The sequence below is a fragment of the Lepidochelys kempii genome, chromosome 2, assembly GCF_965140285.1.
Source record: "Lepidochelys kempii isolate rLepKem1 chromosome 2, rLepKem1.hap1, whole genome shotgun sequence".
In the NCBI taxonomy this organism is placed as follows: domain Eukaryota; kingdom Metazoa; phylum Chordata; order Testudines; family Cheloniidae; genus Lepidochelys; species Lepidochelys kempii.
In genome coordinates this window covers 182,723,504-182,737,539 of record NC_136381.1, presented here as the reverse complement: position 1 = coordinate 182,737,539, position 14,036 = coordinate 182,723,504, and the positions used below count along the sequence as shown (strand labels likewise).

The following is a 14,036-nucleotide window of genomic DNA, read 5'->3' as shown; positions in this document are numbered from 1 at the left end:
AGAGAAGCTTGGCTAATACTGGACACATTATGAAAAAAGATAAGCATATATTAAAATAAGGAAATAGCCATACTGATCAAGTCAATCTGTTCTGATTCAGCAAAGCTCTTAAGAATGTGAGTAATCCTGTATTTATTCAGCCAAACATTTCAGGACCTGGAATTTAAGCATGTGCTTAAGTGCTTTGGTGAATAGGGATACAAGACTCATGCTCACGGTAAATTGTATATCTATATATTTTGCTGAATTGGGATCTATATTAATGTGGCACCAAATATGAGAGACTTGAAAAAAGGATAATTCTATAAAACGAGGGATAGATGGCAGTCCTAGGTGAGATAAAAGATGTTTTTCCACCTTTAAAACTGCAGGACTAAAATATTAGATACAGTAATTTAAGGGTAGAAATCCCTCAAGCATTTTTTTTCTGAGCAATAATCAATCTACTCTATATTTTGGGGCGGGAAGCCATGGCCTAGGGCCTTTCCAAAGCCTATTGAAGTCAGCGGAAAACTCCCTCTGACCTGGGCTTTGGATTTGGGCCTTAGTGAACATTTGGATGTTTTATTAGCCTTAGAGAACCACGTCAGGATGGCTGGGTTCCAGTTGAGTTTACGCTGGTGCATAAATGCATCCCTATGTTGGAACTTAGACGAAGACAGCATGCCATCATAGCTAATCAGTAAACTTTTTGGGAAAGGGTAGAGGAGGACTGTTTTGTTACTGGGAGTGCAGATAACTTTTCTTGTTCCTCTTCATCTAATCAGAACATCCATGCACATAATATAACTTAATCTGGAAAAGCCGAACACCGTTGGAAATCAGTACAGATTTACAGATTGTGACGGGACAGGCCAGATGGCTATAGAAAAGTAGTGGGAGATAGATATGTTAGCTCCAGGCTAAACAAATCCCTGGTATCAGGATAAGTTAAACGGCAGCTGCTCCAGGTCAATTAAGACACCTGGGGCCAATTAAGAACTTTCCGGAAGGCTAGGTTGATTGGGACACCTGAAGCCAATCGGGCTGGTTGAAACTAGTTAAAAGCCTCCCAGTTAGTCAGGTGGGGGCGGATGTCAGGAGCTGTGAGAGGAAGTTGTGCTGTTGGAGAGACTGAGCAGTACACACCATATCAAGTACAAGGAAGGAGGCCCTGAGGTAAGGGTGAAGTGGAGCTTGAGGAAGTTGGGGCTGCTGTGGGGAAGTAGCCCAGGGAATTGTACGTCTCAGGTTACTAAAAGGTCAGCTACCACAGCTGATACTATTAGTGTCCCTGGGCTGGATCCCAGAATAGAGGGTGGGCCCAGGTTCCCCCTCTTTTCCCTCCCCCTCCCCCAATTAATCACTGAGACTGGGAGACAAGAGAGACTGTGCAAGGGAGAATAGCTTCTCCTCACCTCCCTCACTGGCTTATGATAAAAGTGGCTCAGTAGACTGTGACCCTTGTCTCTAGAGAGAGAAAGTTATGTGGAGGGTCACAGTGAGCCTCTGAGGCTAGCGAAATCCTCCAGGAAACGCGGGACTCATGGAGACAAGGACAGAGCTTTGTCACAAGATGTATTTATAGACTCTACTTGGTGGGTAGATTTATAAATTTCATTTAAGTTTTATTTGATGCTGTAAATCAATCTATATTACACAAGATGTTGCAATAAAAATTCCCAGGAGTAACTTTAGATCAATTAGAATGTATCAAATTTTCTTACAGGACAATTAATAGTTACTACCAATCATATAAACATACTGATGTCCCTACATCCTACTTTACTGATTTTTAAGTAGAAGCTCTTCATTCAAAATAAATATAGGTGATGGAAAAGCCCTTAATGAATGGAATTTTATGATTTACAAAGTTATCAACTTTGGCTCTTATCGCTGTAAGAGAACATAAAAACTATTCACACATTACATTTGTACATAACAAAACATGTCAGATTAATTCAAACAAGATGACCTCCTGATTGTGTTTGACAAGTTTATGCACAATTTTCAAAATTAAATTTCTCCTTGGGTTCTGTTACAACAATTACCGAACAAGTTTGTGGACATATTTTTTTCTACTAGAGTTCTAAATAAGGATTGTATTTAATTCTTCAAAAAGCCACTGGCCCAGCAGAAAAGACTTGTAAAATAGATGCTTGTAAAAATAGGTAATGGGCAAAATCCTCACCGTTGCCCTTTATGCCACCAAAAAGGCCAAAGAAGCATAAAAAGAGCCCTAAAGGCTTCCGCTGGGAAAAGATTCCCAAGGTGCAGGCTGACAGACTGACAATATCCTGTAGTGTCCTGGACAAATCTTATGGAATTAAGATAAACTTTACTGAATTAAATTAGATCTTACTGAATTAGGGTTCATACCTTTTTGGTCCATTGTATTAAAAATGCTGCTGTTTGTGTTGTTATGGAATTGTATGTCTCTTTTCTAGAAGGAGGGGGATGCTAATGTACTTCCACCATTATCAGCCCTTTGAAGCCACCCCCCTGGAGAGGTGTATATCTACTAGTTCAAACTGGATTCTCCAGGGACCAACAGACACAGAAAGGAGTTTTGGATAAATATCCTAGTTTTAAACTGTCTCAGGGCCTTCTTCCTTATCCAGCAAACGGACAGGACCACTGATGCCCAGAGAGCCCCAATTTTTAACATAGGGTTGGAAGGACTGGACCTTTTGAGGTCCCATGAAACTGGGTTCTTATTCTGAGCTGAAGCTGTGGTAAACTTGCAACCACAGGAATCCCCTTGGGTGGGGATTTGAAGGACTGCTCCTGTCAGAATCTATGTTAGGATTGGGGTGAACTTTGGTACGCTTATTAGCATGCATGTAGATGTAAACATCTTTTATTGTTTTTAATATGTTTTCTCTGCAGTCCTTTTTTACCTTAAGAATAAAATAGGCTTGTATAGATGGTGTGGCATTTGTAACAGTTGACAATCATGCTGCTATCAGTCTCTGAAGAGAAAGAAAGCAGGTGTGCTTTGGCTGCTTGGCTCTCTGCTCATAATAAAGCATTGATGGCAGGTAACTGTGCAGGTTGGAAGTACTGTGGTCAGAAGGGAGTGAGATGTGGGTCTTCACACAAGAAAGAAAATGGTTAGGAAGCTGGAAGTCTTAGAGTGGATGCCATTGCTGGACCATTGAGGGGGAATACAGGTGCCATTGCCCTGATCTGTAACACAGGCACCATGGAAAGTGACTGCCTCCAAAAGACCCCTTTGCAATATGTGATGGAGGGGTGACTGGACTTGAGGTGGGCACAGGGCCATCCCTAGCAATTCTGGGGCCCTCCGCGGGATGTGTGTGTGGGGCCCAAGGCCTCCGTGTGGGGGTGGCTTGGAGGGCAGAGGGGGACCACCCCCCAGCACTCACCGGGGGCCTGACTGGGGCTGGGTCACTGCACTTCCTGTTGCCAGTGAGTGCAGGCCCAGCCCTGCTACACTCCTCAGGAGTGGGGGTGGGTCTGGGGCAGAGCAGGGGTGGAAAGAGGCGGGACAGGAAGAGCTGGAGCAGCACGCAGCTGTGCAGGGCATCAGGTGCCCTACGCAGCTGCGTACTTTGCGTATGGGTAAGGACGGCCCTCGGTGGGCAAGACCTCAAATGCAAGGCAACATCATATAGTGCTTCAGGGATTCTTGTCAGAGTTTCAGCCCATTGGATAGCCCTCAGAGGTTGCTATAATTTAGACAGAGCTGTCTAAATTTACGCCAGTGCCCTCTCCAGCCCCCGTAGCTGCCCAGGATCAGGAAAGCGCAAAGGTAGTTTAAAATATCTTAGGTTTCAGAGTAACAGCCGTGTTAGTCTGTATTTGCAAAAAGAAAAGGAGTACTTGTGGCACCTTAGAGACTAACAAATTTATTTGAGCATAAGCTTTCGTGAGCTACAGCTCACTTCATCGGATGGATACTGTGGAAAGTGTAGAAGATCTTTTTATACACACAAAGCATGAAAAAATACCTCCTCCCACCCCACTCTCCTGCTGGTAATAGCTTATCTAAAATATCTTAGTCCCCATTCCTCTCCTGTGGGGTTGTGAATTCTGGCTGTACCTTAGCAGCACAGGAGAGGATCTCAACCAAAACATGAAGAAGAGCTCTGTATAGCTTGGATGCTTGTCTCTGTCACCAACAGAAGTTGATCAACTGAAAGATATTACCTCACCCACCTTGTTCTAGTCCTGGTCTACGCTACGAGTTTGGGTCGGATTTAGCAGTGTTAGATCAGTTTAGCCCTGCACCCGTCCACACTACGAAGCCATTTTTTCTGACTTTAAGGGTTCTTAAAACTGGTTTCTGTACTCCTCCCCAACGAGTGGATTAGCGCTGAAATCGACCTCGCTGGGTCGAATTTGGGGTAGTGTGAATGCAATTCAATGGTATCTGCCTCCGGGAGCTATCCCAGAGTGCTCCATTGTGACTGCTCTGGACAGCACTCTCAACTCAGATGCGCTGGCCAGGTAGACAGGAAAAGCCCCGCAAACTTTTGAATTTCATTTCCTGTTTGGCCAGCATGGTGAGCTGATCAGCACAGGTGACCATGCAGAGCTCTTCAGCAGAGGTGACCATGCAGTACCACAATCGCAAAAGAGCTCCAGCATGGACCGAATGGGAGGTACTGGATCTGATTGCTGTATGGGGAGATGAATCTGTGCTATCTGAACTCTGTTCGAAAAGACGAAATGCCAAAAGAGTTGAAAAAATTTCCAAGGGCACGAAGGACAGAGGCTATAACAGGGACCCGCAGCAGTGCTGTGTGAAACTTAAGGAGCTCAGGCAAGCTTACCAAAAAAACAGAGAGGCAAACGGCCGCTCCAGGTCAGAGCCCCAGACATGCTGCTTCTATGATGAGCTGCATGCCATTCTAGGGGGTGCCCCTACAACTACCCCAGCCCTGTACGTGGACTCCATCAATGGACTTGCATGCAATAGGGATGCGGATTTTGGGGACGAGGAAGATGAGGAGGAGGTTGAAGCACAGCAAGCAAGCCTAGAAACTGTTTTTCCTGACAGCCAGGAACTGTTTCTCACCCTGAATCTAGTACCCTCCAAACCCACCAGAAGGCGGAGAAGGGACCTCTGGTGAGTGTACCTTTGTAAATATAATACACGGTTTAAAAGCAAGCGTGTTGAATGATTGATTTGCCCTGAAGACTTGGGATGCATTCGCAGCCAGTACAGCTACTGAAAACGTCTGTTAACGTGTCTGGGGATGGAGCAGAAATCCTCCAGGGACATCTCCATAAAGTTCTTCTGGATGTACTCCTGAAGCCTTTGCAAGAGGTTTCTGGGGAGGGCAGCCTTATTCCGTCCTCCGTGGTAGGACACTTTACGTGCTGCTGGCCTGCTGTGGTAGTCTGGAATCATTGCATAGCAAAGCATGGCAGCATATGGTCCTGGTGTTTACTGGCATTCAAGCAACATCCATTCTTTATCTCTCTGTGTTATCCTCAGGAGAGTGATATCATTCATGGTCATCTGGTTGAAATAGGGAAATTTTTATTAAGGGGACATTCAGAGGTGGCCGTTCTTGCTGGGCTGTTTGCCTGTGGCTGAACAGAAATCACCCCCACTGTTAGTCATGTGGTGTGCGGAGGGGTAAAGTGATCATCCCAGAGAATTGGGTGTCTGTGTGTGTGTGTGTGGGGGGGGGGAGTTAGTTGGGTTTGTGCTGCGCGTTAACCCGAAAACCGCAGCCCCTCCCTTTAAATGGCCAACCCATTTTAAAGGGCCAACCCTACGGGTGCTTGGTATGTGAAATGAGGGTGGTCTGTATTTTCTGGTCTGGAAAGTAAGTCTCTTGCTGCAGCAGTTCCCACAGACCAGAGTTCCTAAAGAAGTGTGTCATGTACCTTTCGTGGCCATCCCATGTTTATGTTGGTGAAACGTCCCTTGTGATCCACCAGTGCTTGCAGCACTATTGAAAAGTACCCCTTTCGGTTTATGTACTGGCTGCCTTGGTGGTCTGGTCCCAAGATAGGGATATGCGTTCTGTCTATCGCCCCACCACAGTTAGGGAATCCCATTGCACATTTCCCAGAGTCACTACCCTTGATAGCAGCAGCTCAGTGATTGTGCTGGCTACTTGCATCACAGCAGCCCCACAGTATATCTGCCCACTCCAAATTGATTCCCAACTGACCGATAGCTGTCTGGCGTTGCAAGCTTCCAGAGGGCTATCACCACTCGCTTGTGAACTGTGAGGGCTGCTCTCATCTTGATATTCTGGTGCTTCAGGGCAGGGGAAAGCAAGTCACAAAGTTCCATGAAAGTGCCCTTACGCATATGAAAGTAAGATCCACAACACTATGCGGTCCCACCAGTCTGTGCTGGTTTCCCAGGCCCAGAATCGGCGTTCCACGGCATGAGCCTGCCCCACTGCCACCAGGATGGCCAAATTGCCGGGGCCCATACTTTGAGAGAAGACTGTGTCCATGTCCTCATCACTCTCCTCACCGCGCTGCTGTCGCTTCCTCACCTGCTTTTGCTGGTTCTGGTTCTGCATATACCGCATGATAATGCGTGTGGTGTTTAGCGTGGTCACAACTGCTGCGGTGATCTGAGCGGACTCCATGCTTGCTGTGGTATGGCGTGAGCAGGAGAGCAGAGTGGCAGCGGAAGCAGCGGGTGGATGACAATGCTGACAGCAATATGGTGCCTCCACGGAAAAAGGCACAAAACGATTGTTGCCTGTTGCTTTCACGGAGGGAGGGAGGGGTAGGCTGGCAGCAGACTGTGCTGCTGGCTGGGAGAGCTATCCCTCTGCCAATATTCCAGGCAGGACTCTATTAGACAAAACTTAAAGAAGAGCATGACCTGAGTCACTCCCATTTATGTGCAGGTGCCCCTGACAGACTTTACCGAGGTCCGCCAGGAGCACCCATGTCCGCCCAGATGCCCCCGGCAGACCTCACCGAGATCTGCCAGGAGCACCCATGTCTGCCCAGGTGCCCCCACTGCCAGAGCACCCAGGAGACGACAAAGACAGCTACCAGATGTACTGCACTGTCTGCTGCCACAAGGCAATGAGCTGCTGCTGTGTAGCAATGCAGTCCCACATTTGACAGCACTCAGGAGACATATGGTGACGGTGAGCTGAGTGGGCTCCATATTTGCCGTAGTATGGCGTCTCCACGGGTAACCCATGAAAAAAGGCACAGAAGGATCGTCTGCCGTTGCTCTCATGGAGGAAGGGAGGGAACGGGGGCCTGACGATATGTACCCAGAACCACCCGCGACAATGTTTTTTGCCCCGTCAGGCATTGGGATCTCAACCCAGAATTCCAGTGGGCAGCGGAGACTGCGGGAACTGTGGGATAGCTACCCACAGTGCAATGCTCCGGAAATCGACGCTAGCCTCGGTACTGTGGACGCACTCCGCCAACTTAATGGTCTTAATGGTTTTAAGTGGGGACACACACAACTGACTGAATAAAATCACTTTCTAAAAATTCGACTTCTATAAATTCGACCTAATTTCGTAGTGTAGATATACCCTTAGGAAAAGTAAAGTATTTGCAAAGATATTTCTGTTTTATAAACATGGTATTCACATATAACTTACCACTGAATTTTAGGTGTCACTATTTTCTCTAACTTTCGCAATGTAAATAGATATACTCAGGCTCAGAAAACTAATTAAACTAACACCAGCAAAGACATTAACTCAGCCCTTTCCAGCTCTGTTCGTTTCATTGAGGTTTACATTTCAAAGCATGGAGCAAACTTTGCCTTTTTATGAACATTGCAAACATTACTAAGCATGGACAATCTACACACAAAACTTGCACCTTTTTCATCAAAATAGTTTTAAAGATTGTTTTAGCTAAACCATTGCAAATCTCTCCACGGGGACTTTTATGTCAGTTTATAAGAAGGTTATATCTGTTTAACTTAGTTTTGTGCCATTTTTGTGTATAGATATATTTAACTGGAGTTGAAGCACATTTTAAAAACATTGGGCTAAATTCAGATCTAAGTCAACGACTGCAACTTAAAGTTGTACCTATTTCCTGAGCTTAGCTCATTACCTTCATCTTTATCCTCTTCCTGGCTAATTTTCCCGTTATTCCAGGACAGTTAAAATGAGCTTGACGCTCAAACTAGCAGCTGAGACAGCTCCTGCTCACACTAGCTTCTTGCAGCTGCTGTCTTGAGTGCTCTTGGTGGAGATCCCTTCATTCTGGAATTTGCTTCCAGCACTAGTCGGGTAGAGCCTGAATCTGGAGACCTTTAGGACACTGTGAAAAATTCATTTGTTTTTGAAGAGCTTGTTTAAGGAGATGGTCTGTTTTTTGCGGGAAATGTCCTTATTTTTCTGGGAAAAAGGCAAAAAAAATATGTTTTTATATATGCTAACTATGATAAGATGTATTTTATACATCTAAAAATCTGAATAAATACAAGTTTTTATTTTTATCAATACATTTTATCTGTGAACTTTACTTTGAATGATGTTAGCATGGTTGCTTGAGGTGTATATGGTTTCCCCAGACTGAATCTCCACATTACATGTAATGAAGGTGTGTTATATATGCATGTTAGGGGTAATGAAACACTGGAAAACAGCTTCTGCATGAGGAGTAGATTCTATCGTTGCCATGCCATAAAAAAAAATAAGGATTCCATGATTTGGTGCTCACTGAACATAATGGCTGCTAAACAGAGTCCTTTTGATGAAATAAAAATATAGAGTAATACCTTATTTAAATAATTGCCTAATTTTTTACTATTTATATTGACTACTGCCATTATTTTACATTGAAAAACCCAAACAAAATGGATATTTGCAAAATAGAAAACAAATCTAATGTATTGCAATTGGATAAGATAAATTAGTCTTGCGTGAATATTACCAAGGAATTTTGATAAACCATCTCACTTTTTTCTTCTCACTAGCTGTCAAGGCCTACCATTACATTTTCATGGAGTTTTCTTAGCTGCTTGTTATAGTGGAATTGTGCAAGTGCAAATCATCATTGAATGTGATAATTTTTGCTAATTATGCTGGTTTTAAAGTAATAGGTAGATTAATGTGCTGCTTGTGTGTATAAATACTTTTTTACTTTCAACTTCAGATCACACTACAGAGCAGATTGGCTGTGCAGAAAACAAAATTATCAATATGTGTACAACCTCCTTTAGCACTGACCCATGACCAGTTCATCTTTGATGATATAGGTAGATTCTTCTTTTACTGTTACAAAGTATTATAATGTATTGCTTTATCTGGAATTGTTTGAGCCTTATTCTAAGATTTACTTAGTGACCTCTAAGTAGACATGCACCAAGCTTAACTTTTGACATGATGATGATTATACTCCGTTTTAAAAAAAAGAAACGTGAGTGGCAGTCACAAAAACCCAACAGAATGTTAGATTGTGTGCAAAACCAGAAAGATAGAAAATAATGTTGAAAATAGTATACAATCATATAATGTAATGGTACATCCTAATTTGCAAGCCTGTGTCCAGTACTGGTCACTCTACCTCAAAAAATATGTGGTATTGTGGTTACTGTGCCAGTACAAAGAGCTTCTGCTGAGCAACAGGAGGGGAGAGAAGGTTCAGTTATTTGTGCCCAGTCAGGCATAAGTTTCCTTCTCAGCACTGCCCACTCTGGCTTCCTTACAGCCTCTTTGAAATTCTGTCAGCTGCAGGCTGGATTGCTTTGAAAATTGCAGAGGGAGCTGCAGGCCCCAGAAAAGTGTCCTAGGGCCTGGATCTGGCTCGCGGACCATATGTTTGACAGCCCTGCCCTAAAGCATCTAACATTGGTCGCTGCTGAGACAGGATAATGGAATTGATAGATCTTTGGTCTCTTCTGGAATGCCAATTCCTATGGTCCTACTGCATGTTCCCTAAGGAACAGCGGGCTGAGGGCCCTGATGCTATGACCTCAATATAGAATTGCATTTGTATTGAGTCTATCTTATATTTGCTGCACAGAGACATTTCACAGTTGCATTTTAAGAGCGTTTTGAATTGGAGCATCTTGTTTTGCTTTTAATTATATATATTGAAGAAAAAAATTATGTGCAGATTTGATTTGAATTAGTTCAATGGAAATGTATAATATAACTTAACCTAAAAATATTTCCTTAAATATTGGAAAATGTTAGGTTTTCTTTCACTTGGCCATATTTATTTAATGTACTTTGTTATTATTTGTAGAGTCATGTGGATCTAAAGCTGTAGCCCTGTCTGTCTTTCTGAAGGGGAATTGTCCACCAGCAGAGCTGGAAGGAGATGCTGTGGCTTCCTATAGCACACCCACAGGTGAGCAACATGAGATTTCAAAGAGTTTTTTTTTCTTTTTAAAGGTTTTGATTCCCTTATGGCTCTTCTTTCTTTCTTTTTTAATTTCTTTAAAATATTTTAAAGTTAATAGTACTGTGCTGAAGAATTTGGTCTCCTTTGTTTTAGTTAATATTTTATATAGCACCATTAACTTGCCTGACCTGTTCACAGAGTTAACGATATACATTTACAACTTGGGAAACAGGCTTCCCATGTGCTGTCTCAGCAATTTGCTTCTATCCTGATCGGAGAGGGACCTCCTTTGGGTGTGAGAAGTTAATTCCCTCTTTATGACCATTCAGTCCTTGACCTCACTGCAGAGGCTGCCAACAAAAGTGACAATTACTCTCTCTGCACAGAGGAGGAGGATTAAATGGTTGCTGGGACTGATTATTCCCTCACCCTGTTTCCCTATTACTCTTTGGAATAGCATTTATGATTGATTTACTTGTTTAGAATAAATAAGAACAAAATGTGAATTGTTGAATTTTATAATGACCTAATCACCCCAGGCCATCCATAGTGACACAACAGGTCAGTTTGCTCTGACATCTATTGTCTTTGCACATCTTGCTGGCTAATCAGATGTCAAGGACAAGGAGCTAAGTTGAATGATCCATGTCATGTCAGGACTGTCTCATGTTTAACCACTACTACACACACTGTTTAATTCTCAGTCAGAACGTGTGTGTCTTAGAGAAAACTGGGTGACATTTTATACTACTGGTAAAAGTGAGTATGTGGAAATACATTGATTTATATCAGCTGAAGATTTGGCACCAAGTCTGCTTTCTCTTCTCTTTTCCTCCTTCCCCACTGGTTGCAGGAACAGAATGGAGGGCATTTCTCCCACAGGGAATCTTTGTTTCACGTGCTCGGTACTCCCCATACTACCATGTGTATGTCAGGCAGTATGGGAAGCAGCATTCCTATAATGAGTGTTTTTCTTGATCTCAGGAAGCCTAAGGACCATTGGATTCCACAAGAACCATAGCCCTCTTCAGAGGCTATGAGAAATACATCTACACAATACTAAAAAGTATTGAGGACAACATCTTTTGTTTTCCTTAAGAAATTAAACATGATGTCATCCAAGGCATTCTTCTGGCAGGCCTGGGATTTACTTTCTGAAGGACCTGAGTCTGCAAAACATTTTTGCTAGTGAACGATTAGCTATGGGATTTCCCTTCTTTGATGGGCTATTAGACCCTGAGTTAGCAAAGCATAATATATTGGTTAAGCATTAATTTGAGAATGGATCATCACTGGAGAAGATTTTCCTGTGATGGGTTGGGACAGTTCAAGGAGACATGCTGTGTTTGTGCTACCTATTTTGGCAGTTAGAAGTGCAGTTTTATTTGTAAATCTGACTATAAAAATAGCTTATTGTAACACAGATCTGTCCTCTCCAGGCTAGATTAACTGGGTGTGCAGAGGGTAGAGAGCAAAGGATGCCGCCCCATGCTCCAGATCATCTGTGCAAGCAGCAGACACAGTTCCAATTTCTGCGCTCTAGGGATGTCAGAGATTGATGGCTTCTAGTGACTGAGCATGCAGTACCTTCCTAAGAGCTCTGTCTGGGGCCATGTGGACATGTCTGCGGATAACCTTTAGCACAGAGCTATATGTAAATTGCACAGTCTGGTCTTGGGTTTCTTGAATCATACCCCCTGATTTTAGTGATGTGCATTTTTACTGCTTTTTGCTCCTATTAGCCCTGCAGAGCCAATATAACAAAGAGAGAATGAGCTGAATAGTTATTTCTTTGCATTATGTAATGAATTATTTACTTTTTAAATAGTTAATAACAATGAAAGAAAAAATACCAGGTTGACTTTCAGATATTGAGCTTGTAGGCCTTGCAGTTAGGAAACAAATACTTGTAATCTAAGAGTATATTTGACCTGAGATCTTTGAAATACAGTAATCATAGAACACTATTTAGCTATTTCATACAGAATCACTTTAGAATAGGACCACACTTGAACATGTTGTGTTTAATTGTGGAATTTGCCCAGCACAAGGAGCATAAAATAATTAAATAAAATAAATGATTTAATGGTTCAGAAGTTCTGTTGCATCTTAGGCTTGGCTAGTTCAATAGAATTGTATACAAACACACTATCCCTGTTGGAGTTTGTAGAATCAAGTCCTCAGATAGCACTTAGGTCCATGAAAAAATATTCTTTCATTGTCTCACTATATCTGAATAGGAACCTTTCACATTTTTAGGTCTTTTTCTATAAGTCTACAATATATAACTTAAACTATTGTTGTATGTAAAGTAAATACGGTTTTTAAAATGTTTAAGAAGCTTCATTTAAAATTAAATAAAAATGCAGAGCCCCCCCCCCATACCCCCCCGACTGGTGGCCAGGACCTGGGCAGTAGGAGTGCCACTGAAAATCAGCTCACGTGCCGCCTTTGCATGCGTACCGTAGGTTGCCTACCCCTAGTCTAAATGATCCAGCATTGTGGGTCAAATTTATGGTTGGTGTAACTCTGTGGAATTCAATACAGTTGAATTTAATTTGTTTTTACTGAGTTGGATGGAGTTACACGAGGGATGAATCTGGCCTTTCCTGATTATTTTTGGTTAGAGTTATGTCTTACATATTTAGACACACTAAAAAAAACCCACTTATTGGATTTTGCCTTTAACAAGTTACATTTATTTTTTCTAAACTGTTAATTATTACTTCTCTTCTTTGTTTCCTCTTAAAATAATATCTTACATATTCTTGCTTTTTTTCTCCCTTCTTCCTGTCGCTGATTATGCGGTAGATCTCAATCCTGAAGGTGAGTGACAGAAAAGATATTAAAACTGGACAAAGTGTTATAACTGACAGCTGATTATCAATGAAGCAGATTTGGAAGTGAACTGTGAATATAAGGAGGTGACTCTTACAAGCTTTTATATCCTCCTTGGAACAATGTGCTGGCTTGGCACTGCTCTAGGGATGACTGCTGGGAATTATGGGAGAGATTGAGGCTTAGACGTAAGGGGAGAGTTATCCATAGGAAAAGTAGAATGCACCAATGATGATTTTTTAATTGACTTATTATACATTTACACCTGAATAACATTGGAATCTATAATATTAAAGTGTTTTATTCTATCTTGAGGACAGTGATGGCAAATACAATTATATTATGATTGCTTACTGTATCTTTAGCCACCTTTCACCTTACAGTGCTATCTATTGCTCGTCATCTTCAGCTGAATTTAAGCATTATTTCATTTAACCTTTCTTATTGTGAAAAAGCCTTCAGGATTTGAACTGGTGCCATGTTATCTGTGCAGAGAGTGAAACAGTAGCTCTGAGTGGTGTGAATTGCCTCCATTCATCCCAGTTCTTCTTAGAACTGTCTTATGGAAGTCTGAAAGTTGATTTCTAGATGATTAAAAATACTAGCACAAATGTTGTTCAAAATGTAGCCATGATTATGACAGGTATCATGGCTTCAAGTGGTGCCCAGCTATGAAAATGACAATACGCAGGAGGATAAAAGAGGGATAGAAAGGTAGCTAGCATCTAGGTAGGCTGAAAAAGAACAGTTCTTGAATTTTGTAGGCTCCCTGTTGTCTGGATATGTTTAAAGCATATATTAAGTCCCTGTGGGATATGCATTTATTTTGCTTATTTTATAAGAAATGTATTGGTTGTAAATTCCCCATTCACCCAAAAAAGTAAGAGAAACCCCAGTTTCTGGGAAGGAAGGAAGTCTCCAGCTGTTCGATTTTT

The 14,036-nt window shown here is 42.3% G+C and overlaps 1 protein-coding gene across 17 annotated transcripts in view; it reads left to right on the top strand.

Annotated features, from left to right (window-relative positions):
* Window positions 1–14,036, top strand: part of BBS9 (Bardet-Biedl syndrome 9) — a 437,000-nt gene that overhangs the window by 88,103 nt on the left and 334,861 nt on the right. For 15 of the 17 annotated variants that reach the window (XM_073332921.2, XM_073332920.2, XM_073332918.2 and 12 more), the window contains 3 exons: window positions 9,070–9,172; window positions 10,165–10,269; window positions 13,075–13,089. In XM_073332921.2, coding sequence (XP_073189022.2) covers window positions 9,070–9,172; window positions 10,165–10,269; window positions 13,075–13,089 — 223 coding nt within the window. The remainder of the gene's footprint in view (window positions 1–9,069; window positions 9,173–10,164; window positions 10,270–13,074; window positions 13,090–14,036) is intronic. The other 2 variants (XM_073332917.2, XM_073332911.2) reach the window with 1 other exon arrangement.